Source organism: Peromyscus eremicus, chromosome 5, assembly GCF_949786415.1.
Source record: "Peromyscus eremicus chromosome 5, PerEre_H2_v1, whole genome shotgun sequence".
NCBI lineage: Eukaryota > Metazoa > Chordata > Mammalia > Rodentia > Cricetidae > Peromyscus > Peromyscus eremicus.
Window position 1 is genome coordinate 135,675,313 of NC_081420.1, and position 26,036 is coordinate 135,701,348.

The 26,036-nt window shown below is 51.5% G+C and overlaps 1 protein-coding gene across 1 annotated transcript; it reads left to right on the forward strand.

The window, feature by feature from the left end:
* Nucleotides 1–349: 349 nt before the first annotated feature.
* On the forward strand, nt 350–22,027 carry Cetp (cholesteryl ester transfer protein). The gene is made up of 16 exons (XM_059262700.1): nt 350–486; nt 1,270–1,384; nt 5,303–5,437; nt 5,542–5,612; nt 5,815–5,902; nt 6,491–6,560; nt 6,737–6,797; nt 8,589–8,680; nt 9,876–10,055; nt 10,710–10,760; nt 14,073–14,240; nt 18,507–18,574; nt 19,169–19,202; nt 19,601–19,670; nt 21,209–21,294; nt 21,803–22,027. The coding sequence occupies exons 1-16, from the start codon at nt 369–371 to the stop codon at nt 21,875–21,877; spliced, it is 1,482 nt and encodes a 493-aa protein (XP_059118683.1). The 5' UTR covers nt 350–368; the 3' UTR covers nt 21,878–22,027.
* Nucleotides 22,028–26,036: the final 4,009 nt, after the last annotated feature.

Here is a 26,036-nt window from a genome sequence, read left to right on the forward strand (position 1 = left end):
TCCAGCTTAGGTCACTGTGGGGCAGCAGGATCCGGCAAGAGCTGGATGCCATTATTTAAAGACCATTGCACTTTGATTTCTTTATTTATGACAAGCGAGAGATAAAGTTTAGGCGTGCTTATTTAAGGATGGAGGGGGGATAAATTAAAGGAAGTGTACAACAGGAGGATGCGGGTGCTTGAGGGCGGATGAGCGGAGGGTGGGGCACCCTGGTCATACGGCCGGCACTGACCCCAGAGGAGGTCAGAGGGACTGGGCAGGAAGGAGTTGGACCCGTGGAGCCAGAAGAACCTCGTGGGGGCTGGGCAAACACATATATAGGAGTGTAGGTGTCCAGCCAGGCCACTGGCCACCGCCGCTGGAGCATCATGATAGCTGTCACGCTCCTGAGCCTGGCCCTGCTAGGAAGCACCTGCGCCTGCTCCACCAGCGCCCTGTATGAGGCGGGCATTGTGTGCCGAATCACCAAGTCTGCCCTTCTGGTGTGTAAGTGCCTGCCTATCTCTGTCCAGCGAGGCTTTCTCTAGGGACGTCTGCTGTGGTCCGAAGCCAGCCTTGGAGCAGGGCTGCACCCTGGCAGCTTGGGGCCAAGGGTGGAGAGAGGTGGGGGAGGAAGAGAGGGAGAGAAGGAAAGAGGAAGAGAGGGAGAGAGAGATGAGCTGTGATAGTGAGGTGAGAGGCAGTCTTTCTCCTCCCACTACACATTCAAGATCAAGGTTGTTGGTGCCTGCTAGATTTCAAATAGTCAGGTTTGCGGAGGACCCTGAGTCAATCTGTAGTTACAATCCCTGTAACCTGAGGGAATCAGGTTAGGGACAAAGGTAGGGATTATGTGTCCTTGGTGATAGAAGCCAACCTATGGCCAGAGTCAGGCATCTGTCACCAACTGCTGTGTGACCTTAGCTCTCCTGCTTTCTCTGTGACTCAGCCTGAGGATGATATGTGGAGGTTAAGTTGTGTTATCTACACAGAATATTCCATATTATTCATACTGGGAGCCAGGGGTCTGGGTGCGGCTGGAGCTGGGGGATATCATTTTGACTAGAATCATGAAGTTCCTAAGTGTTGGGAAGTATAGCCTGGAATATGAGCAGGGTCTGTGGAAGAGGTTCTGTGTTTCCTGAGGACTACCCCACCCCGCCCCCACCCAGAGGCCTTTTGGTGGGGGGCTCATCCCAGAGAGGCTGGACAGTGAGTGGTCCAGACTCGGCTAGTGGAAGGTGAGGTTTGCCCAGTGTACAGCCCCCGACCACTCAGCTCTCCTTCCAGTGAACCAGGAGACAGGCAAGGTCATCCAGACGGCCTTCCAGAGAGCCTCCTACCCAGACATCAAGGGTGAGAGGTCCATGATGCTCCTTGGCCGAGTCAAGTATGGTCTGCACAAGTGAGTGGCGGGGCTGGGGCTGGAGGGGAGGGACTTGGGACGTACTGTGGACCCAGGGAGGGGGCACAGCGGGATCGAGGCCCCGACCTGATGTGCCTTCCCCTGCTTTCAATCCGTCCAAGTGTAGGGGACCCCAGAGTGACTGACCTGTACTCGCCTCCACAGCAGCCTCTGTAGGAGTCGGGCCTCGGGGACCTCTTTCATCTGGGCTGGGAAGATGAGGCAAAGAGAGGCAGTATGCTGAGATTTCTTGGCCAAACGGTTCTCCTGACTTGATTGGGATCGTGGTCAGGCCCAAGATCAGGCTGTGGGCCCGGTGCTTTTTAAGCTGTGTTTTACGTTTTCATTATTGCATCTCCCTGAGGGCCCAGCTTAACAAATAGAGAGGAGAGTGCGCAGGTTAGGCTGTTTAGAGGTCACACTGCGCAGCAGGCACGTCCCAGCCGTAAGTTCAGCTCCCGGGACTCAACTTTCTGTGTGTCTCAGGCCCCAAACCCAGGGAGGAAACTGTTCTTAGACCTTATCTTTGTTTTAAAACCAACATTCTCTTCCCCAGACCCCTAAAGCAGACCCAGGAGAGTGGCCTGTCCCTCTTTAGAGCCACTAGGGGGCACTGCTGGTGCTGGAATGCCTCCCTGAGGACAGTTACTACTGGTGGAGAGGGGCGTGGAGGCAGCCAGGGCTCTGTTTGATCTTGAGTGTCAGTTTTTCTTTCTGTATAATGAGGATAATGACATCCATGTCCTATGTCACAACAGGCCAGACACTGCGAAACTGTCCTGGGAATTGTTAAAAGAGACGTGACTTTACCAGGTGTGGTGGCGCACGCCTTTAATCCCAGCACTCAGGAGGCAGAGGCAGGCGGATCTCTGTGAGCTCCAGGCCAGCCTGGTCTACAGAGCGAGTTCCAGGACAGTCAAGGCTACACAGAGAAACTTTGGAGAGAGAGAGAGAGAGAGAGAGAGAGAGAGAGAGAGAGAGAGAGCGAGCCTTTAACAGATTAGCAGCAGTCCAGACCAGATTGCCCGAGAATAGATTTCATTTCAATGTAAGTGTCACCCACACTACCATGGCTAGACAACTAGGGACCGGGGATTGGCTGTGACAGAAATCACTGCGTACAATGGGGATTCTTTACCCCATTGTCTACGAAAGGAGCAGAATAAAATGTGATGGGAAAGAAAGGTCTGGGGAGATGGTTCAGTCTGTAAAGAGCCTACCACACATGCAAGAGGACCTGAGTTCAGATCGCCAGCACTCAAGCAAAAGCTGAGCATGGCGGCACGTGCCTGTGTCTTAGTCAGGGTTACTATCGCAATGATGAAACACCATGGCCAAAAGCAGTCCGGAGAGGAAGGGGCCTATCTAGCCTACACTTCTGCATCACAGCCCATCATCAAAGAAAGTCAGGACAGGATCTCAAACAGGACAGGAACACGGAGGCAGGAGCTCATGCAGAGGTCCTGGAGGGGTGCTGCTTACTGGCTTGCTCCTCATGGCTTGCTCACCCTGCTTTCTTACAGAACCCAGGACCACCAGCCCAGGGGTGGCCCCACCCACAATGGGCTGGGCCCTCCCTTATCAATGACTAATTATGAAAATGCCATATGGGCTTGCATACAGCCTGACCTTTTTGTTTGTTTGTTTGTTTTTGTTTTTCCAGACAGGGTTTCTTTGTGTAGCCTCGGCTGTCCTATACAGCCCGATCTTATTTTTCTCAACTGAGGCTCCCTCCTCTCTGATGACTTTTTAGCGTGTGTTAACATAAAACTAGCCAGTACAACCTGTAACCACAGAACTGGCCAGTACAACCTGTAACCGCAGAACTAGCCAGTACAACCTGTAACCGCAGAACTAGCCAGTACAACCTGTAACCGCAGAACTAGCCAGTACAACCTGTAACCGCAGAACTAGCCAGTACAACCTGTAACCACAGAACTAGCCAGTACAACCTGTAACCGCAGAACTAGCCAGTACAACCTGTAACCACAGAACTAGCCAGTACAACCTGTAACCGCAGAACTAGCCAGTACAACCTGTAACCGCAGAACTAGCCAGTACAACCTGTAACCGCAGAACTAGCCAGTACAACCTGTAACTGCAGCACTGGAGGAGGGTCAGGCAGACCCCTGGAGCTCACTGGCCGGAGCTCATTGGCCAACTAGTCTAGACAATCGTTGAGTTCCAGGTTTAGAGAGAGACCCTGTCTTCTAAACAATGTTGAGAATGACCAAAGAAGACACCTGACATTGATCTCTGGCCTCCACACATGCGCACACATGCATATATGCATACACCCACATGAACACACACACACACACACACACACACACACACACACACACACACACACCAGTGTGGTGGCACACATTTGTAATGAAGATAGGAAGATCCCGAGGCTCAGTGGTCAGCCAGCCTAGCCTAGGTGGCCAGTTCTTGACCAGCGAGAGACTCTGTCTCAAACCAACAACAAAAACAGGCAGATGGCACCAGAGGTTGTCTTCTAGTCCCCACATTCATACATGTGTACGTATGCACCGGTATACACAGGAACACACACAGAGACACACAGCCTCCCCCCTCCCTCCCTCTCTCTCTCTCTCTCTCTCTCTCTCTCTCTCTCTCTCTCTCTCACACACACACACACACACACACACACACACACACATACACACACACCCCAGACAGAGAGAACACCGAGAGGGGGCGGAGGAGGGAAGGAGGGAGAGAGAGAGAGAGAGAGAGAGGGAACACCAAAAGGCCAAGCTTTAATACTTGGCTTTTCACTGCTAGCATCTATCACAGAGACTTATATAATGCAGGCTTTGAGGTGGGGCAGGCCAAAGATAAAATTCCAGCTCCATAAAGCCTTATGAAGTCGCCCAAATTCTCTGGGCCAATCTACCTCAGTTTGGTACTGCAACAGCAGTGACCACTTCCTGGCGTGGCTATCAGGATGAAGCCAGGAGACACACACAGATGCTCAGCAGGTTCTTCCCCTCAAAGCACACTCCACACCTGTGACAGCAGGCGGGCCACAAGGTTCCCCTCACAAAGAGCAGGTCCCCCTAGCCACTCCACTAGTGTGACATCCAGGAAGCTCCTGTGTTCATTCCCTATTTGCCATCATAACAAACAGTGTAAGTCTGGTGGCCTTAAGCTTATTATCTATAGTTGTAGGGCAGGTGTCACTAGGCTACATTTAAAGTGCTGTCAGGGACCCTCCTGAGGTCATAGGGGACATGAGGTACCCTGCCTTGTCAGTTTCTAGAGGCCACCCCAGCCCGGGCTTCTGACCCCTCTCTCTCTCTGAGACCTGCAAGCCTACATCCTTGCCCATCTTCCCTGGTCACATGTCTGCCCTTGCCTCCCCTTCCCACAGTCCAACTGTGGGGCTTGTAATAAACTTACATCCACCCGGTGACTTAGATCTCCTCCACTTTCCTATCCCCACACCTGCATGGTCCCCTCTGTGGATTAGGAGGTGAACATTTCAGGTGGGGGTCGGTGTCCTGTCTAATACCCTCCCCAGCCCCTTAGGCAGCTTTAGGTGCTTTCTGGGCGACCCAGGTTCCTGGGGGTGACTCCAGGGTGCATTTACCCCCAGGATGGCAGACAGGGCGGGGCCTCTGGAGCATGTGGTTCCTGGGGGTGACTCCAGGGTGCATTTACCCCCAGGATGGCAGACAGGGCGGGGCCTCTGGAGCATGTGGTTCCTGGGGGTGACTCCAGGGTGCATTTACCCCCAGGATGGCAGACAGGGCGGGGCCTCTGGAGCATGTGGTTCCTGGGGGTGACTCCAGGGTGCATTTACCCCCAGGATGGCAGACAGGGCGGGGCCTCTGGAGCATGTGGAGAGGCAGCCATAGCCCCTCCCTGCCCCTAGTGCCCCTTACTACCTACCGTCTGTCCTCACAGCATCCAGATCAGCCACCTGTCCATTGCCAGCAGCCAGGTTGAGCTGGTGGAGGCCAAATCTGTTGATGTCTCCATTCAGAACGCATCTGCGATCTTCAAGGGGACCCTGAACTATGGCTACAAGGGCGCCTGGGGGTGAGCATACCCATTAGCTGTGGAGCCCACCTGCTGGCCTCTCAGCGACTACGAAGGAACACAGGGACAGTTTAGTGAGGGTGTTGGGACTTGGCTTTTTGCAGGTTGAACATTGAACAGTCTGTGGACTTTGAGATTGAGGCGGCCATTGACCTCCAGATTAATACGCAGCTGAGTAAGTTGGCTCCTCTGGGACGGTGGGAGGCCAGGCTACAGGGATGGAAGACCGAGTACATGGGTGTTCTGAGGCCTCTGGTGGGGCAAGCTGGGCAAGCTTGCAGGACAGGAAGGCCAGAGCTGGCCACGCTTCCGGCTGGGCTGCCCATGGGTGCTGCCTTGTAGCCCAGGCTGCCCTGATGGGTGCTGGGCTCTTACAGCCTGTGACTCTGGCAATGTACGGACTGACGCCCCTGACTGCTCCATCTCCTTCCATAAGCTGCTCCTGCACCTCCACGGGGAGCGTGAGTAAGTCACCACCTCTGAGAACTCCTTCTTATACCCCAGGCCTGTTAGTGTGCTCCCTCCTCCGAGGGGTCATTCCCAGCCCCTTCCCATTAGTGAACCCTTAAAACTCAGCAACAGCAACAACAGCTCCATTACTGAGAATACACTATGTGATTACAAAGAGTGTTCTAATCTCACTGCACAGAGAGGATCGTAAGGTTCAGAGAAGCTCCAGGAACATAGTCAATGACAAATGTGGATAGCAGGGGGCAGCTGGAGTCTGGGAACTGCAGAGAGCCATCTCTCAGCCCTTCAGCAAGTGGGTTCATGCATGGATGCAGACTCCAGCATGTCACATGCATGGAAAATAAAAGTGTGACAGGAAGTGGGCCCTCTGGGGAAAGCCTAAGGTAGCAATGTGGTTGACATGGGTTCCAGGCCTCCTGAGTTCAGTGCTCTCTGCTGTGAGGTGGGATGCTAATGTCTGCTTCCTGGACTCTTGGAGGATTCTGAGGGCAGAGGAACCCTGAAGGCTGCTTAGCATGCAGTAGGTACTCAATGCATGCACACGACTACGTGGAGACCCACTGTGATGCTTGGTCCCTTCAGGCCTGGGTGGATTAAGCAGCTGTTCACAAATATCATCTCCTTCACCCTGAAGCTGGTCCTGAAGGGACAGGTAGGTGAAGCCAGACCAGAGTCACGCCCGGGAACCAGGCTTCCTCATCCCCTGTCTCTTCCTCCTCTGTACCCATTCCCAGTGTAGCCATTCAGACACAGCTAGACAGAGGCATCACCTGCCTCTTATCTGGCCTCCTTGCCTGCCTGATAAACAGCTTGAGCTGTCTACTCCAGGTCTGCAAGGAAATCAACGTCATCTCCAACATTATGGCCGACTTTGTCCAGACAAGGGCTGGTGAGTTCTGTCTTCATGGTTTTATTGTGTGCCATTGGGACAGCCACTCCCTTATGTGGCTTTTACTAACCTGAGAGTCATCTCCTCTTGGAGATGCAGCTTTTTAAGCTGACCTTGGGTTAGACATTGAACCCCTGAACCTCAGTTTCCCTGTTGGTAATATAGAGGTGATAACGGCACCGTACCCCACAGGGTAGCAAGAAAATTGACTGAAAAACAGGTGGAAATGTAAAAAATGTAAGACAGTAGCTGGGCCATCGCCAGCGCTTATTTTCACACCTAGATTTCTCAGCATCCCATTCTCCTGCTGCTAAGCCCAGCAGCAACTACATATTCAACAGCAAATGGATGGATGAGGAGATGGAGACCTCCCTGAGGGGGGCTGCAATCTCATCCCTACTTCCCATCAGGCCTTGAGCTAAGGGGGAGTTCCCAGGAGCCTGTGCACTGTGTGGAAGGAACCATCTGGACTGTGTTGTCCAGTAAGGACATTCCTGTGTCACTGGGAGGAACACAGAGAGAGGATTGGGTGCTGTGAGGAGTGGGCGGTCCTGTCCTGTCTGGTACTAATGGACAGAGTCACCGTTGATTGACCTACTACTCACCCAACAGTTGGCTTCTAGCTAGGCAGTCCTCCTAGCCCCGTTTTACTAATGACGACTAGTTTATAAGCTGACAGGACACTCCCCACACTCCAAACAAGAAATGGAAGGAAGGATTCAAACAACTGGTCCTTTAGCCGCTGAGCACTGGACCTGGCCGCCTAGTCCTTGCTCCCTGAAGAAGGGCAAAGAAGAGCAATGAAGCTCCAGGGCAAGAGCCTTGGGGACCTCTGCAGGATGAGCTAGGAGGGGAGACCTCCACACCGCCCCAGGTACCCCTGGCAGCATCCTAGCCGTCTGTCCAGGATGCAGAGTAGCTACACAGTGTGGGACAGTCAGCTGCCTTCCCCAACACTGCCACCACTGGGGAAACCTGGATTAGGAACCTTTGTGCTTCTGGGGGAACATGAGGAGGCCTGTCCATCAGGGAGTGGAGTGAGAGCCCACAGGCTGGAGGTGGGATAGAGACAGAACTCAACTGGGCTGGGTCTCATACCTACCTCTGAGCCCACACCAACTAGTAGGACTAGTGGCTACAGAGCCCTTGGGGGCTGCAGAGGTGCAAGCATTTGCTGTCTACTCCTTTGTGGGAGATGAATGTAGCCCCCTGTTGGACCTGGGAGAAGACTGGGAAGAAAGATTAGTAGACTTGCTCACAGTGTTGCGAGCTCACTCTCATGCTTTTTTTTTTTTTTTCCCAAGACAGGGTTTCTCTGTGTAGCTTTGCGCCTTTCCTGGATCTCACTCTGTAGACCAGGCTGGCCTGGAACTCACAAAGATCCGCCTGCCTCTGCCTCCTGAGTGCTGGGATTAAAGGCGTGCGCCACCACCGCCCGGCTCTCTCATGCTTTTGCACAGACAAATTAAATGAACACAGCCCTGAGGTAGATGTTGTCCTCGGAGGTGAGGACAAGTGTCCTTAAGGAGGTCAGGTCATGTCATCATCTGCTGTTGCCATTCACAGTTTGGATCTGGGATTACAGCTTGGACTTGGACTCCGAACCCTTCTCCCACAAGATCTCCCTCAGCATGGAGCTGCCCAGACAGACAGTAGCTGAGAAAAGAGAGTAAAACAGTGTCCACCCTTAGCCCTGTTCCACAGACAGGAGCTCTTCTCTGGAGCATTTGGAGCAAAGAACCCCTCAACCAGGGCCAGCCCCATCCACATTTGAACTTTGCTTCCCCACAGCCAACATCCTCTCAGATGGAGACATCGAGGTGGACATTTCCTTGACAAGATCACCTGTCATCACGGCCACCTACCTTGAGTCCCATCATAAGGTAGGCGTGTTAGGAGGGAGCAGGACTTTTCCTGCTGTTCTCTTGGGTTTGGCCCTTACCCTCTACTCCCTACCCCTAACTTTTATCCAACGGAAGCCAAGTAATCCCTCACCACACCTCTGTAAGGCATTTTATGATGTGAACAGAAAGCAGGATCTCAGTTCATGTGCTCATGCCCTGTGCAGGTGCTAGGGTACCCCACACCCTGTCCAGCAATGGCTCCATTACAAATGCTTCTTTCCCTTCTGTCCTCCTCAACAGCAGTCACTCAGGGTAGCCACGCCCTCTTGTAGGATCTGGAGAAAGCCCTGGACCCCCTATCACCTGAGACATGGGTTGAACAACTGTAACTAAGAGACCCTCGAGAACAGCTTGAAGCCCACAGCAGTTCAGCTTTCTTGGGGAACGGCCTGGGGAATCTGGCCGATGCAGTGTTAGTGTGCACAACACAACCGTACTGTGACCTAAACGCCACACCCACTCTTCTCACACCCCACTGGCCTGGCCTCTATCACATGGTCACCTAGCTGAGAAGGTTATTCCATGAAACTGTGAGTCCAGCTAAGACCTCGGTGTTATGGAACTCAGAGAGAGAGAAAGAGAGAGAGAGAGAGAGAGAGAGAGAGAGAGAGAGAGAGAGAGAGAGAGAGAGAGAGAGAGAGAGAGCGCCACCCATTATCTCTTCAATGGGGCTTGTCCCTAGGAAAGTGACCAAAAGGAATACTTCAGGAGGGTGTGGATGCCAGTGAAGACCCTCTAAAACATGTAGGTGGCCATTGTCAGTGGGCAAGGAACTAAGAGTGGCTTGTCTTCCTCACTCTGTTGGCTGGGACTGGTGGCCACTGACTGTTGGCTAGCTCCCTGAAGGTGCAGGGCTGGTGGCCAGGGTGGGAGCATGGAGAACCATGGTCCAGCTGCTCTGATTGCCACCTCTGGAGCGTCAGCCTGGGAAGTGGTGATCAAGCCCACCTGGCTCGCCTCACACTGTGCTCGGAGCACATCAGGCACTTTAGCTGTATTCACTGAATGAATGGATGTCTGGCTGGGAGGAAATTGAGTGCGACTGTTCCTCAGTTTCCCCATCTGTCTTCAACTAGACACTTTGCTTTCCAAAGCTCTACTCTTCTCCCTGAGGCTGGCTCCTGAGCCCAGCAGGGCTAAGGAGAAGGGCATCCAGTACACCAGTTTCTTCCAGGGTCATTTCATCTACAAGAACATCTCCGAGGTGCTCCCTCTCCCTGCCTTCTCGCCCTCGCTGCTGGGGGACGCCCGAATGCTCTACTTCTGGTTCTCTGAGCAAGTCCTCGACTCCTTAGCCAAGGTCGCCTTCCAGGATGGCCGCCTCCAGCTCAGCCTGGAAGAGGCAGAGTTCAGGGTAAGGGGCAGGGTGGGCTTCTGGGACAACCACGTGTGTGATGGTCTGGGTGTCGGTCAAAGGAGCCATGAACCACTGAAGCTGCAGCCATAATATTAAATTCTAGCAGTTATTGGTGCCCACTACGTGTAGTGTGTAAGAGTCACCGATCGATGAAACAATAGACAGACAGATTAATTGCAGATATTTTTGGCACATGGTAACTATGCAGATTGCCTGCTTTTAACATCGGTGCTGATGCATTTTTGTCGCACCGGCTGTAGGTGAGTAGTGTTGCCACTGTCAATATGCAAAAGCGTTCAACCAAAAATAAGGAATACAAGAAGCCTGGGAGGATAGGTAGCTTGTCCTAGACAGCTCAGATTAGGAGAGGTGACCCACAGCCAGCACCTTCCACAGCCGCTTAGCCGGCTTACAGTCCACACTTTCTGGTGAATTAATAGGGGAAACTGGGCTCCTAGAGGGAAGACTGCAAGGTCCCGCAGCCTGGGCGTCCCAAGCCTCCAGCTAGGTCAGGGTTTCTTATACTATACCCTTCCCAGATCTTCTCTGGGGGTTGTGTTTCAGGGAGGGGTCCAGTCCACGACATTGCACCCACACCGGCCGTGTCTTTCTGAGGAGTAACCGCACCCACACTCACCCTTTCTCTTGTAGGCACTTCTAGAGACTTGGCACTTCCACCCTAACCAGGAAAGCATTCCGGAGGTAAGTTCTTGTCACCTGGAGTTTAGTTTATGCACCTCGATTCTGCCCCTGCTTCAGGAGCTCTCCGGTCCCCAGCCAGTCTCAGCAGTGGGGACATGTATATGCACAAAAACGAGCTCCTGGGTATCCAGCCCGAGCTAAAGCGTTCTGCCGATTATCTCATTTGGAACTTTGTATAAGCCCGAGGGCCAGACACTGTTCTGAGTGCCAGTCTAACACGGGGCAGCCTAGTGAATGGCAGCGCTACCTTTGAGGCAGCCATGATGACTCTGAAGATTATTCCCCACACCCCTGTTCCATACCAAGTCCATAGGGTCTGGGGGGATGGAACCCCAGGATTAGCCCCAGGCTCTCTCAGAGGGCCTAGACAACAGGCTGTCACTACTCACCATTGACCCTGAACCCAGCCTCAGATGGGCTTTCCGGATGTCACAGCTTCTCCTCTGCTAAGTGGTGATGATGTCTGTAAACCTGTTTCTCAAGGTGAGGTTCTAGTCTTGAAGGGACCATTGCCCTTTCTGGGTGAACTCCTCCAGCCTCCTGATGGACTCATCCTCCACCCACTGTGGTGGCTGCTTGGGTATTTTCATACCACTCTAAATTCTCCAGGTGCTCTCCCAGCTTCGCACCACCCCGCTTCCCACAAACTCAGTAACTCTATGCACCTGCTTCTCCCAGAGTGGCCCCGACAGAGCTCCCCTCTGCTGCAGGACCCACTCACCCCCGCCTGCTCCTCCTTGGAGAAGGGGGGAGTATTCCTGGCCTAGCAGTGATGGCCCTTCCCTTCTGAAATTCCTGCCTTCCCTTCCCAGCCTAGACTGCTTCCTCCTTCCAGAGATGCAACTCAGAACATAGGCAAACCTCTGATTTGTCCTCCCTTATCACCACATTGACAGTCATCATGATGTCCACACCTCCGACTTGTCCTCCTCATCCCCACACTGAGGGCCATCATGATGTCCACACCTCCGACTTGTCCTCCTCATCCCCACACTGAGGGCCACCGTGATGTCCACACCTCCGACTTGTCCTCCTCATCCCCACACTGAGGGCCATCATGATATCCACACCTCCGACTTGTCCTCCTCATCCTCACACCGAGGGCCACCGTGATGTCCACACCACTATAAAGTCTGTCCACTTCTCCCTGTTTCCATTCCCAACCCCAGACCCAGCTACTATGGGGGTCTCTGCGACCTCAAAGGCTGCAGAGAGATGGTCAACACAACTCAGTGGTCGATGTTGCTTCACACTTCTGGAGTCCAACCCTGAGGGTTTATTTTTTGCGTATTGAAGCGTGGCACAATTTGATGAAAACTATTCTGCTGATAATTAACTCAGTCCCATGTGCAAAACAAAGCGTACATACATCTCCTTGAGGAACAAAGTAAGCTAAATACAGATCAGACACGACTTGGTTCTATAGATTGAGAGGAAAAAAAATCATGATGAGGTGTATTTTTGCATTAAATGTTCCGCTCAGGAAGTCCTGCACCTTGCCAGACTCAGTTACAAATGTATCCTTTAGTCCCGGTGTTCACGGATGCTCTTTGCTCGGGTTACTTTTTGTGTTGCTGCTGCTGTTTGGAGACAGGGCTTCACCATATGCATGGCTCACACTAGCCTCAAATTCTACATGTAGCCCAGGCTGCTCTCCAACTTTTATCTTGCTACAGCCTGGGATTGCAAGTGTTCTCCACCATGCCTGAGCCTTTAATCTACACCATCCACCCTGCCTGACCCTCCCTGTGGCTTCCTTTGGTGAGGGTACTTTTCAGTGTTCTTTCCACAGACAGGAAATGTCTTACTCTGAGCTGTACATCTCACCGATTTCTGAGGGCATCAAAGCCCAGAGACATGCCCCTACCCCAGTGCCACATCCTCTCTGGTGTCTCAGGGCTTCGCTGCGTACAGTTTCCCCTCTCAGCTGACTCCCCACAAAGCCTGTCTCCAGAACCTAGGATCGTCCCTTTATTTTGAGCTCAGCTATATGTTAAGTAAAGCTTTTATCTGGGCGCGCTCACTGGCTGAGTGGTGCATTTAGGAGAAGCTGCTGGCCCAGTCCCACAGGCTGCAGGTCCTGTAGCTCTGCCCAGCTGACCTGCTCGACTTCCTTCCTTGTGTGGACTAAGCTCCACCCACAGGGCCTCTGCTAGCTCTTCTGTCCACCAGTGCTCCCCACCCCCTTCGCATCTGATTCTTTTCCATCTACAGGGTAGCCTCTCCTACCTCCTGGTCTAAGTCACAGACTTGTACCCCGGCCTGGTCCCTCTCTCCTTTCACACACTCTTTGCTTGCAATTGTACACTTTGTTTGGGGATTCTCTAACCAGTGTCGGGCTTTGCTGGCAGACCATGTGTGTTTGGCTTTCTGGTGAATCCAGCTCCTGGTCAGAGCTGAAGTTAGTAAGATCCCCACAGATTTAGAAGCATCAGCAGGCTGTCAAATCTCTCTCTCTCTCTCTCTCTCTCTCTCTCTCTCTCTCTCTCTCTCGTGCGTGGTGTGTGTGTGTGTGTGTGTGTGTGTGTGTGTGTGTGTGTGTGTGTGTTTTCAAGACAGGGTTTCCCTGTGTAGCCCTGGCTGTCCTGGAACTTGCTCTGTAGCCCAGGCTGGCCTCAAACTCAGAGATTCACCTGCCTCTGCCTCTTGAGTGCTGGGATTAAAGGCACGCGCCACCATGTCCGGCTTTAGGAACAACAACAAAACTCTATTCTTTCCATCACCCCTACTGGGTCCCCAGTAGGACTAGCTCTCGGCTCTGTGTGTGGGTGTTCTCACATATTCCTCACTGCTGTTACCCCCATTTCACAGACCAGGAAAGTGAGGCCACAAACCTAAGTGACTGCGGCCCTCCCATGCCCCTGGGGATGGGCAGGGAAAAAAGAGCTTCTGCTCTCCCCCATACAGATGACAAAACTCAGGGCCCGAGGGGGGCAAGAGTCTTAACTTATTTTTAAATTTTTTGTTTATTTACTTAATTTTATGTATATGAATGTTTTGTCTGCATGTGTGTATGTGCACATATGTGTGCCTGGTGCCCTCGGACTTCAGAAGAGGACGTCAGATCCCCTGGCATGGAATTACAGACTGTTGTGAGCACTCTTAACTGCTGGGCCGCCCCTCCAGCCCGAGTCCTAACGTCTTGCTGTGGCACTGTTAGTGCTGAGGAATAGCCCAGAGCCTGAGCCACTGCCCCAGGCTGTTTTTACCCACCCGGGACTCCAGTCAGTCTGACCTCCAGTCTCTGAGGGCAGTGGCCACAGCCCTTCTGATGGCCCCTGTTCCAGTCACGGGATCCCTGTCTCTCCACAGCTGTTCCGTGGCTTCCTCAGCAGCCCAGGCCGAGTCACTGTCTACTGCCCGAGGAGGCCCACAATCTCCTGCCAGAACAAGGGTGTGGTGGTCAGTTCTCCTGTCGTGGTGGACTTTCTCTTCCCACATAAGGATGGGCAGGATTCCGCGGCTCACACTTTCGAAGAGGTGAGATAGGTGCCGGGGTTTGGAGCACTGGTGGCCGTCAAAATCTATCCATTCTTTTCACCCTGTCTGCGGGAATCCATTGTTTCCTACCCATGGCTCCTGTTCCTCACAATTATGGGATGTGAGCCAGGAGGTGTCCATAAGATGCCTCAGCTTTACTAATGTCCTCCTACGTGGAGTGTTGGCACACAGAAATTTGTCACTTAGGTCTAAAACACTGTCACCATCTGCCTCTGTCCACATCCTCTAGGACCATATGAATTTCCAGTTCCCCCATGTTGTGGGTTTTAGGAAAGAAGCATTGTGTGTGTGTGTGTGTGTGTGTGTGTGTGTGTGTGTGCACTAGACTTGTCGCTGAGAGTCCCATGTAGGGTCTGGGGTGGCACCCAGGATCAAGCACACACTGGCATTTCTCCTGTGTCATAGCCACATGAAGCAAGGCCAGGACTGACCCCCTCTGAGGGGCTAGGTTTCATCAACTCAGAAACACGAGCTTAGATGCTGGGGCAGTTGTAATGAAGGAGCCGAGGGTCAGTCTGGTTTCCAAGGCTCTTCAAGATCTCCTCAATGCTTTTTAGTACCTCAGGCTCTAAAGAGAGCAAGCATGACATCTACTCCTACAATCTCAATTTTGGAAAGCTAGGCAGGAGGGCTGTGGGTTAAAAGTAATCCTGGGCTACACAGGGAACCCTGTCTGAAAAAAATCCATACCCCAAATAACCCCCCCCCCCAATCCTAAAGGCAAAAGCAGTGAAGCCTATCAAGAAATGCTGCCATTTGAAGGAAGCACAGTGACCGACAGACCAGTGCCCAGGGTCGCACCCCACCTCACAAGGAGCGCGGATAGGTTTCCTTCAGACAAGTCCCTTAAAAACAACAAACCAACTCCTTAGTTTCACATTTTAACTTCTTCAGAATATTTTAATTAGGCCAGAGAGATGACCAAGTTCAATTCCTGAGACCCACGAGGTGGAAGGAGAAAATCAACTCCCGGAATTTGCTCTCTGACCTCTACACACTCACCACGGTGTGCACATGGATGGACACACACCAAGTAAATAAAAACGTAATGAAACGTTGAACATTTGGTGAACTTGTGCACATGTGCACATGTGTGCGTGCGTGTGTATACACACACACACACACACACACACACACACACACACACGAGTGAGCAGTCTACATCTGGAGTCAGAGAGCAGCTTTTAGGAGCTGGGTCTCTCCTTTCACCATGTGGATCCTAGGGATTGAACTCAGGTGTCAGGCTCGGTGAGAGACACATTTACACACTGATCCATCTTGCCAGCCCAAACTCCTTATTTTTTTTTTCTGATAACTTCAGATTTGAACAAAAGTTGCCAAGCTAGGACAAAGTGTTCCACAGCCGCAGCCCTGCTTGTACAATGTTAATCTTTCCATAAATGGGCTCTGTTCGTCATGATGAAGAGATCATCATGGCTGAGCCCTTAGTGGCTAGCTCTAGACTTCATCTGAACCTTATCCATTTTCCTTACTGATCTCCTTCTGTGCCAAGCAAGATCCAGTCCACAGAGCATATGGCCTTCAGACATTTGAAAAGTCCTCAGGTTTTTGTCTTGGTCTGTTTATTTAACCTTTTTGTGTCTTTAAGAACCCGAGAAGTTCAGAGTAGTCATTGAAGAAAAAAAATTATTCAATGACATTTGTTAATGCTGGAAGAGGCCAGTGTCCACAAGGACAGGGGCCACTACAGTGTATCTTTAAGGAAGCGGGTAGTAGACATGGGTACTGGGCTCAACTCCAAATAAGGTTTGGCCAAGTGGGAATTGACAGCCAAGGGTAAGGGCAGGGAGTCAGGGAAGAGTGTGATGGAACTGACCTAACAGGATTCTTGCTGACGGTGGCCAGGGTATCACCCTCATAGGAGCAGGTGGAGGATGAGTCCCCTGGTCAGATAGGAGGGTGGCCTGATACTGAGGGTATGCCATGGTTCTAAGAGGATGTTTGGGAACGTGACTGAAGTTCGGCCAAGCCACGACCTTTGGTCAGAGCATGGGAGGCACCTATCAAGCCCCCCGCCCCCCAGATGTCACTCTTTATCCTCCTCCCCCGACTCCCCGGTCCCTTTCTCCCTCTCCACTCCTGGACGCCCCTCTTGTTTATGAACTTGGCTATGCACATTAGCGGCCTTCATGAACTGCTGTTACCCAGTACGTTGGATGGGAAAGCTTTCAGAAAACTGAGCTAGTTAGAGCCTCAGGGTCTACAGGCTGGTGTCTTGGTGGTGTGAGACATCCCAGGGTGGGTGTTTGGGGTGAGTGAGAGTTGCAGATGAGGCTGGAGGTAGGCTGAGACTGTGTTCGTAGGCCCAGAGGACAAAGGAGGAAGTTGAGGCACAGAAGGCTATTGGGTGGGGTGGGAGGAGACTACATGGCTGGCACTGTATGCTGGGTAGATTGAGGGGACATTAAAATGAGTTCTGGTGGGAGTAGCTTTTAAATTTTTGCCTGGAGCTATAAAATTGAAAAGTATGCCCAATAAAGGTGCTTAGGTAACTTTGACTCAACATCAAGGTTATTTGAAGACCATTTGGTACCTGGGTCTTACAGGTTGACATGTTTTGAGCATGACCCAGGGAGGCTGGCAGGGCACAGATTTCTGGGCCCATCTCCAGAGTGTCTGGCTCATAACCATTAGGCAGGGCCCAGGAACGTGCATTCCCAACACACTCCTCGTTCCTGGTGCTTCTGACCATGGGAACAGTCCTGGAGATGCCGCTCTCCAGGATCCTGGATCTGAGTGTGGAAATGCAAACATGTCCAGCTACCAGCAGAGGACGCCTCGGCACTCCTGAAGGGTGGATTTGCTTTGGAGGTGGAGGATGGAAGCGATTTGCCCAAGTCCTGGTCATTGGTCATTTCAGACCTACCAGGAAGAAGCAGTTGAGTATGTGGACAGGACCAGGGTCCTAAGTCCAAAGCTGCAGGTGCTGGGAACATTCTTCAGTTTTGTCTTTTCAATCCCCACCCTCCCACCCCGCCTCTGCTGTGGAACTCAGGACCTGTGTGTCCTCGGCAGGTGCCCCATCACAGAACTACTCTAGCCCTATCATCCCCCCACCTCGCTTCATCTGTGTGTATGTGGTATACTCATGTATATGTGCTCCTGGTTGCACACGTGTGTGTACCTAGGTGCTAGAGGTTGACATCCGGTATTTTCTCTACTGCTCTGTACCATTTCCTTCCTTTCTTCTTTCCTTCCTTCCCTCCCTTCTTTTCTTTGGGTGGTTTGTTTTTGTTTTTGAGAAAAGAGTCACACTCTATAGCCCTGGCTGGTCTAGAACTCAGAGACCCACCTGCCTCTGCCTCCTGAGCACTGGGGTTAAAAGTGTGAGCCACCACACCTGGCTTGTATCTTATTTTCTGAGACAGGGTCTCTCATTGGATCTAGAGCTCACAAAAATAGCTAGCCCCAGATTCTCTTAGCTCTGCCTCCCAAGTGCTGGGATTAAAGGTGTGTGCCACCCCCGCCTGGCTTCAGGCCCTGCTGTTAATGCGGGTGCTAAGGACCAACCCCTGCCCCTCAGGTTTGCACGCCAGGCACTTTGCCAACTGAGCCCTCTCCCCAGCATCCCCAGCTTTTCTTTCTTTCTTTCTTTTTTTTTTTTTTTTTTTTTTTTTTTTTTTTTTGGTTTTTCGAGACAGGGTTTCTCTGTGTAGTTTTGCGCCTCTCCTAGAACTCACTTGGTAGCCCAGGCTGGCCTTGAACTCACAGAGATCCGCCTGGCTCTGTCTCCCGTGTGTTGGGATTAAAGGCGTGCGCCACCACCGCCGGCCCTTTTTTTTTTTTTTTTTTTAAATACAGTTGCTTCATAGGATGTATTTGATGCAAGATGTCGCATATTGTCACCTTGCTGTCACTTAATTCTCTAACATAGCTCCTTTTGATTCTTTTCTTAGAAGTCTTTTCCTGCTAGCTGAATACCATTACTGGATTTTTAGCCTGCAAATTAATGTGGGTTGTTTTTGTTGTTGTTGTTTTATGACTCACGTTTGTTTTTTATTTCCATTTGTAGTGCTGAGGATGGAACCTGGGGCATGCTTAGTAAAGCACTCTATCACTAACTGTGTCTCCAACCTTCCAGTAATTTTCAGAAGACCAGTAGCTCAGCCTGCTCCTAGAATTCCCCAGACCCCACTGTTCCTTACGCCTTTCTGTTCAGTGCAGAGGGCAGAGAGCTCTGCTTCCAGGAGGGCTCTGCTCACGGCATCTGGCTTCTCTCCCCAGGATATTGTCGCTACCGTCCAGGCCTCCTATTCCAAGAAAAAGCTCTTCTTAAGCCTGGTGGATTTCCAGTATGTCTTATGGTTTCGGGGAAGAGGGTGGGTGGACTCGAAAAGGTCTTTGGCCTGTAGGGTCAAGCACGGTGCTGGGACCCGGGTGGGGGTCTGTGGCCAGTTCTTTTGAGAACTTGGGAATATCTGCAGGGAGAGAAGAGCCCTCCTTAGTGTCGGCACTGGGAGGAAGAGGCATCAGCATGGAGAGTGAGCCTGGCCTGACCTGTGCAAAGGCAAATATAGAGAGAAGGTTCTGGAGGGTGGAGGCCTTGGGCATAAGAGAAGAGCTCTGAGAAAGGAGGATGTTGTGGGTTGGAGCCCAAAGCAGGGCTAGATTTCCACACCCACCTCCCCTCTTTTCTTCGTGTATGTGGTTGGGTGCTGAGGATGAAGCTGAGGGCCTTTCATTTGCTAGGCAAGTGTTCTACTGAGGAGTTATGCTTCAAGCCATTGCTTTTTTGAGACAGGATCTCACGGTATACTTCAAGCTGGCCAGGAACTTGTGATCTTTTTGCCTGAGCCTCAAGAGGACTAGGTTACGGGTATATGGCAGCATGTTTGGCTAAGATGGAGCTGTTCTAACTCCCTTTTTCTTCTCTGATCTTATTTCAGGATTAAACCAAAGACTACCTCCAACATGGCTGAGGTAGGTAGTCTTAGAAGAGCTAAGTTCTGGGGAAAAGCAGGCAGAGGCTGGAAAAGAAATGGGGCAACAGGACCCTCCTGGGTATCTTATATAACTTTTCTTCTGCTCTCTGACAGATGAAACATTGTTTTTGCAGAAATGGGATCAGGGTAAACTTAAATGAGAAGGCAGGGGATAATGGATGGGTAGCCTCTCCCTGGACACCAGTTTCCCTTCTGTGGAATGGGACAACAACCCTAGCCTAGAAGGGACCTCTGGGAAGGAGCAGAGGGTCTGGGTTCAGATGTACATTCTTATGGCATGTGAATGATGAGTGCTTGTCAAAGCTTTGTGGCCGTCTGCCTCATGGGTCACTTCTGTGATCTGAAGAGCACTCACCATGGGCCTCTGCTTGACAGAGCTCCGAGTCCATCCAGCGCTTCCTGCAGTTGCTGATCACCACAGTAGGCATCCCTGAGGTCATGTCCCGTAAGTGTGGGCCCCAGGAAAGGACAGGGTGGGTGTCTGGCTTTACCTTGTCCCCACCTCCAGATTGTTCATTGCAGAGGCCCCCTCCCAAGCAGAGCCTGAAGTAGCTCTGGTGCTCAAGCCAGCTGGGTGTCCCCAGTCTCTTCCCAGCTGGCAATGTGTAACAACGGTGATCAGGTACACAGACCCCTGATTCTGGCTCACACGGAAAGCATTGGATCTGCCACCTCACTGCTGTCTAAACCCCCTTTAGGAACCCAGGTCTCAGCCAGGTGTGGTGGTGCACACCTTTATTCTCAGTGCTAGGAAGGCAGAAGCAGGTAGGTCTCCGTGGGTTCAAGGTCAGCCTGGTCTGCAAAATGAGTTCCAGGACAACCAGGAATATATAGAGAGACCCTGTCTAAAAAAATAAAATAATAAAATAAAAATAAGGACACAGGTCTCCCAATGGCAACTGGATATGTCAGAAAAAATCCTGACAGCTGGAGGCAGCCACTCAGTGGGAGCCTAGGACAAGCCTCAGTTTCCAAAACTTCCTACAAAACGAGAGCATCAGATTTACTGATCTCCAGATTCCCTGTGAACCTTGACATTGTAGGGTCTCTGTCCATATGTAGCCACTCCACTGGCAGCATGTTACACAGGGGTGTGCAGAGGACACTCTAAAGAGAGCCTGTGAGGAACTGTGTTCCCTTCCACACAGGGATATTTAGTTGGCTGCACCTTCATTTTGAATACCTGCATGGCTTTGGTAAGACACAGAAAGAAGAGAAACTGACTGTGTGTCTTGGTCTCGCTCAGCCTCAGTTTCCCCCATCAATATGATGATGCTAAAGCTATAAGGAAACTGGGTCTGCTGGTGCCAGCCTATAAAGACATCTATTTGGGGGGCTGGAGAGATGGCTCAGTGGTTAAGAGCACTGACTGCTCTTCCAGAGGTCCTGAGTTCAATTCCCAGCAACCATATGGTGGCTCACAACCATCTGTAGGGAGATCTGATGCCCTCTTCTGGCATAAAGGTGTACATGCAGACAAAGCACTCATACATAAGGTAAATAAATAAAATAAAATAAAAGACATCTATTTGGGAGGCTGAGGCAGGAGGATCACAAGAGCAAACCCTTGTCTGAGTTATGGAGCAAGTTCAGTTTAGGCATTACCTGGGCAACTTAGCAAGACCTAGGGGAGAGAGAGAGAGAGAGAGAGAGAGAGAGAGAGAGAGAGAGAGAGAGAGAGTAGTATTGTGAGACCCCAGGTTCAAACACTGGTATACTATAAAAACTAAACAAATGAATACTACAGATGGTGAAGTAGATGGATAAGGAGATTTTCTGTGTGACCGCAAAGAGCACTGAGAAGCTCTGGGTGTGAGGCGTGGACCACTAGGGAGTGAGAGCTGCAGCAGCTGGCTAAGAGAGGCTCACTGAACGCCATCAATTCCAACATTTCCCTCTGGGGCTGCCCAGGTGCTCCAACCAGGGCCTGGGGCTTGGCCCTGCTCCCTAACATGAGCTGACTTGGCTCCCTCCCCTGCCTAGGGCTGGAGGTGGCATTGACAACCCTCATGAACAGCAAAGGCCTGGACCTTTTCGACATCATCAACCCCGAGATCATCACTCGTGATGTGAGTATGAAGTCATCCCTAGCCCCATCTCTTGGGCAGTCAGAGAGCTGTTCACGTTTGGTTTCTGTGCTGTGATGAAACACTCTGGCCAAAAGCAACTCAGAGGAGGAGAGGTTCATTTCAGCTTTCAGGTCATAGTCTATAACTGTAGGAGTCAGGGCGGGAACTTGAGACAGAAACTGTGGAGGAATGCCGCTCGCTGGGTCACTCAGGCTCATGCTTACTTAGATAACTGTCTTATATAGCCCAAGACAATCCACCCAGGAAATGGTGCTGCCCACACTGTGCTGGGCCAACTTACATTAATTAACAGTCAAGACAGCCTCCCACCCCCACCCAGACATGTCCACATGCTAATCTGATCTGGGCCATTCCTGGTTGAGGTTTCTCTCAGGCGACTCTAGACTGTGTCAACTAGATAGCCACCTTGGAGTGATCGGTAGCTACCAGAAAGCAGCTCTCTCCTGGGGGCCCAGGAGCCAGCCTAGCCTGCCCCTGTCTCCTGCAGGGCTTCCTGATGCTGCAGATGGACTTCGGCTTCCCAGAGCACCTGCTGGTGGACTTCCTGCAGAGCCTGAGCTAGGAGGCGTTAAGAAATGAGGCCAGTGGGGCTGGGACCAAAGGCATGCATCCAGCTCACAATGGAACAGGACCATCCGAATGCTGGCATCTCTTGTGTGTGGCTCAGAGTGGGAGCAAGGAGATGGAGTGCTCCCTGCCTTCCCAATTTTTAAGTCCTGCTGCCATTAAATGTTCTGTCCAGGATCTGGGAATGTCCTTCTTAGGAAGGGGAACAAGGGGACAGAGCATGGGAGGGACACGTCTTATCCACCATGCCCATGTGCTGAATCAATCTGTAACAATGCCCCTCTGGTGGGCATCCCTACTTACGACCCTCCAGGGCCATCCGCTGTGGAATCTATGGACATCACCCCCAACCTCTAGCAACTGCTTTCCTAACTCACATAACATATGTGCACCACTCAAGGGCCTTGATTCAGACTGGAAGCCTGAGGGACACCAAGTGGCCAAGACACACAGAACCCATCCATGCATTTCCTCAGGAGCAAGGCACATACTCTAATCTGGATACAGAGTAGAAAAGGCAACTGCTGGGGATTGTGAGTAGTTCAGAGACTGGCTGAGCAGAATACCACAGTGGCAGACTTGTCACAGTGATATCCTGGGGTGCTGCCCAAGCAGCAGGGACCCCCCACACACCTGAGATGTCATCAGATGTCACAGAAGGAATACTCCATTCCAGCAGGTGTCCACTCCCCCTACAGAGTACAAAGTCCTAAATGGCTAAGCCTGGGTGAAGTCCTAATGCCCAAATCCTGACTCAGCTACTTTGATGGACAGAAGGCTTTCATACCAGGGAAGATCACGGCCAGGGTGGAAGCCGTATCTGAACACACACCTTCATCTTCTAGTAGCCAGGGACAGGGGCTATTTAAGTCACATTTTAAAGGCTGAGTAGGAATTTACTAAGCAGCCATATGAGAAAAGATGCTAGAGCCAGAGCGGACATGTGGGGTCCGGAAATGTCACTCCCTAACTTGGTGACACACTAATCATTTTGTTCATTGAAGTTCCCATCCCCTCCTCTGACTAGCTTCCTGCCTGAGTCCAAATGGAGTATCTGATTCATCCCGTCCCTTATGGTTCCCACCCTGCAGGGTGAGGGAGGCAGGAAGTGAAGAGCATGGGAGACTCCGAGGTGGGTAGGGAGCCTAAGGGCCTCGTAGAGGTCTGGCTTTCCACGGAAGAGAAAGATAGGGCCCTGAATAGGCAAGTCAACTCAACTTTAACGCCGAAGAGAAGGTCCTCTTGGCAGACTTCTAGCCCCCCCCCTCCCCACCGTCCTCCCCACCCCTAGGCTCCAGCACAAAGGGTTCTTCCATCTCAATCTTGGAAGGTGTTCTCCAGGCATGACCACTACACTGGCCCAGTGGGGTGGTTTGTCCTGCCGTCTCCCACCCCTCAGAACACACATTGCGGCAGTATTGAGAAGTGACTGGCTGTTTGAGAAGAATTCATGCGGTTTTCAGAGACTCGGCTGAGGGGTCGTGAGCTCCTGATCAATCAGGAGTGCATTGGTGACTCCCAGAGCAGACTGTTAGAAAGCTGGGCCACCCTTGCCTTCTGCCCCCTCCATCTGTGCCTCTGTGCCTGTTTTTTCTACTGGGAGTTGGAACAGTGTGATGCCTTCTTTAAAGCCGTACTCAAAAACAGCAGTTCTCAATCTGTGGTCTTTCTCGTGGTTTTAGGAACTGAGAAACCACTCAGTAGCAAACTACAATGATGAAGGAACAACAAATAAATTTTTGTTTGTTTGTTTTTTGTTTTTCGAGACAGAGTCTCTCTGTGTAGTTTTGGTGCCTGTGCTGGATCTCGCTCTTAGACCAGGCTGGACTTGAACTCACAGAGATATGCCTGGCTCTGTCTCCCAAATGCTGGGATTAAAGGTATGCGCCACCACCGCCGCCCAGCACAACAAAATAATTTTAAGGTTGGGGTCACCACACACTGTATTAAAGGGCTGCAGCATTAGCAAGGCTGAGAACCACTGCTCTAGGGCTTTCCAGCCTCTAGAAAAGGCTATTAAGTTTACCGTGAGCAAAGTAAACTTGACTTTTTTTAAAAAAGATTTATTTATTAATTATGTATACAGTGAGTGATCAGCCTGCAGTCCAGAAGAGGGCACCAGATCTCATTGTAGATGGTTGTGAGCCACCATGTGGTTGCTGGGAATTGAACTCAGGACCTCTGGAAGAACAACCAGTGCTCTTAACCGCTGAGCCATCTCTCCAGCCCCATAAACTTGACTTTTTAAAAACACATGTATATAGCCGGGCGTTGGTGGTGCATGCCTTTAATCCCAGCACTCGGGAGGCAGAGCCAGGTGGATCTCTGTGAGTTCGAGGCCAGCCTGGGCTACCAAGTTCCAGGAAAAGGCGCAAAGCTACACAGAGAAACCCTGTCTCGAAAAACCAAAAAAAAACAACAAAAAAAACCCGCATGTATATGCATTCATGAATCTATATGTGTGCAGGTGTGTGTGTGTGTGTATGTGTGTGTGTGTGTGTGTGTGTGTGTGTGTGCCTGCATGTAGAGGCCAGAGGGTGAACTCACTTGTCTACAGAAAAGCTGTCTATCTCTTTTTGACCAGGTCTCTCACTGGCCTGGAACTCACCAGTTAGGCTAGACTGTTTGGCAGTAAGCCCCTGGCATCCTCCCTCTTTTTCACAGCCTGAGCCCACAGTATCCCTGTTCTCTTCTGCCCTTCGATCTCAGAGCGAGAGTCTGAGACCAGAAGCAGCCAGGAACATGGGGACGGTTCTTGAAAGGCCCCCTGCAAAAATGCTTTCTAGGGGCTGGAGAGATGGCTCAGCCATTAAGAGCACTTGCTGCTCTAGCAGAGGGCCCAGGTTTGGCTCTAAGCATCTGCATGGTGGCTCACAGCTGCCCCTAACTCCAATTCTAGGGGATCCAATGCCATCTTCTGGTCTCTGAGGGCACCAGGCATGCATGTAGCATACATATATACATACATACAGGCAAAGCACTCCTACACATAAAATTAACATAAATCTTAAGAAAAGGAAAGCGTGCACCAGCCCCAGATGTCCAACAGGGAATTCCAGGCTTTATTTACACTGTTGTCTTCTAGGGCAGCGAAACTAGTTAGAAGCCACGGTGAACCAAAACTTCTCCCTTAAGGGGCCCCAAAGCCTAAGGCCTTCCCTTAATGCCACAGAGCAAAAACGGGAGAGCTTGCCACCCAGGCGGCTCCCCTCCCCTGCCCAGAAATTCTTGCATCACCAAGGGCATTCTGAGAAGTCCTCCAGAGTGTCACCCTAGCTGGGACCCTGGAACGAATCCTTGAGCCATAATGGAAAGCAGATGTAGCCCCCCAGTAACCTTCTCTGTCACTGTAGAACAGGTCTCCAGGCCTGTGACAGTGGGGGGGGGGGGCACTTACAGGTCACCAAAAGGTGCCAGGAGAGCATGTAGCAGGACCTATGGCAGCTCAGAGAGCAGAGGGGCTTCTTAGAACAGAAGCAAACAGCCAGACTCTCTCAGAAACCTGCTCCCCACCCCACCCCCCACTCCCAGCTCAGAAGCTCTGCGTGGGCTGATCTCTAAAGATCAGGACAACCATGGCCCAGGCCAGATGCTGGCAGACCTGATTAGAGTCCACTGCCTGGAGGCTGAGCCTTCTGCTCTATCCAGACAGCAAACAGTGCTTCCCCCGGCCAGGGCCCTGAGAGGATATCTTGCCACCACAGCTGTTGGCACTAGGGTGAGTTGGGACAAGGCCTTAGGAAGATGAGTGGGACGTTTTTGCCAAAGAAGGAACCCTTCCCACCTCCTTGGAGTGTGGAGAACCATTTGTTTTATAGTCATCCAAGGGATGCTTTTTTTTTTTTTTAGGATTTATTTATTTCATGTATATGAGTGCACTATCTGCATTACAACTTTATGCCAGAGGAGGGCATCAGATCCCACTATAGATGGTTGTGAGCCACCATGTGGTTGCTGGGAATTGAACTCAGAACCTCTGGAAGAGCAGAGTCACCTCTCCAGCCCCCACCCCTACCCCCGGAATACTTTCATCCATAAGTCCCCAGTAAACTGTACTCTGTCCAGGCCTGGGTCTGTTCACCTTTCTTCGGTCTCCTAGCACCTTGGGCCAGTTCTCATACACAAGGACCCCCGGCTTTCCAAAGCAGATAACC

Excerpts from the sequence above, each read along its gene's own strand:
- Cetp (XM_059262700.1), top strand. The coding sequence starts at position 369 with ATGATAGCTGTCACGCTCCTGAGCCTGGCCCTGCTAGGAAGCACCTGC. Across the intron at positions 19,671-21,208 it reads CATCCCTGAGGTCATGTCCC|GGCTGGAGGTGGCATTGACA; the intron begins GTAAGTGTGGGC and ends TCCCCTGCCTAG. Across the intron at positions 21,295-21,802 it reads CCGAGATCATCACTCGTGAT|GGCTTCCTGATGCTGCAGAT; the intron begins GTGAGTATGAAG and ends TGTCTCCTGCAG.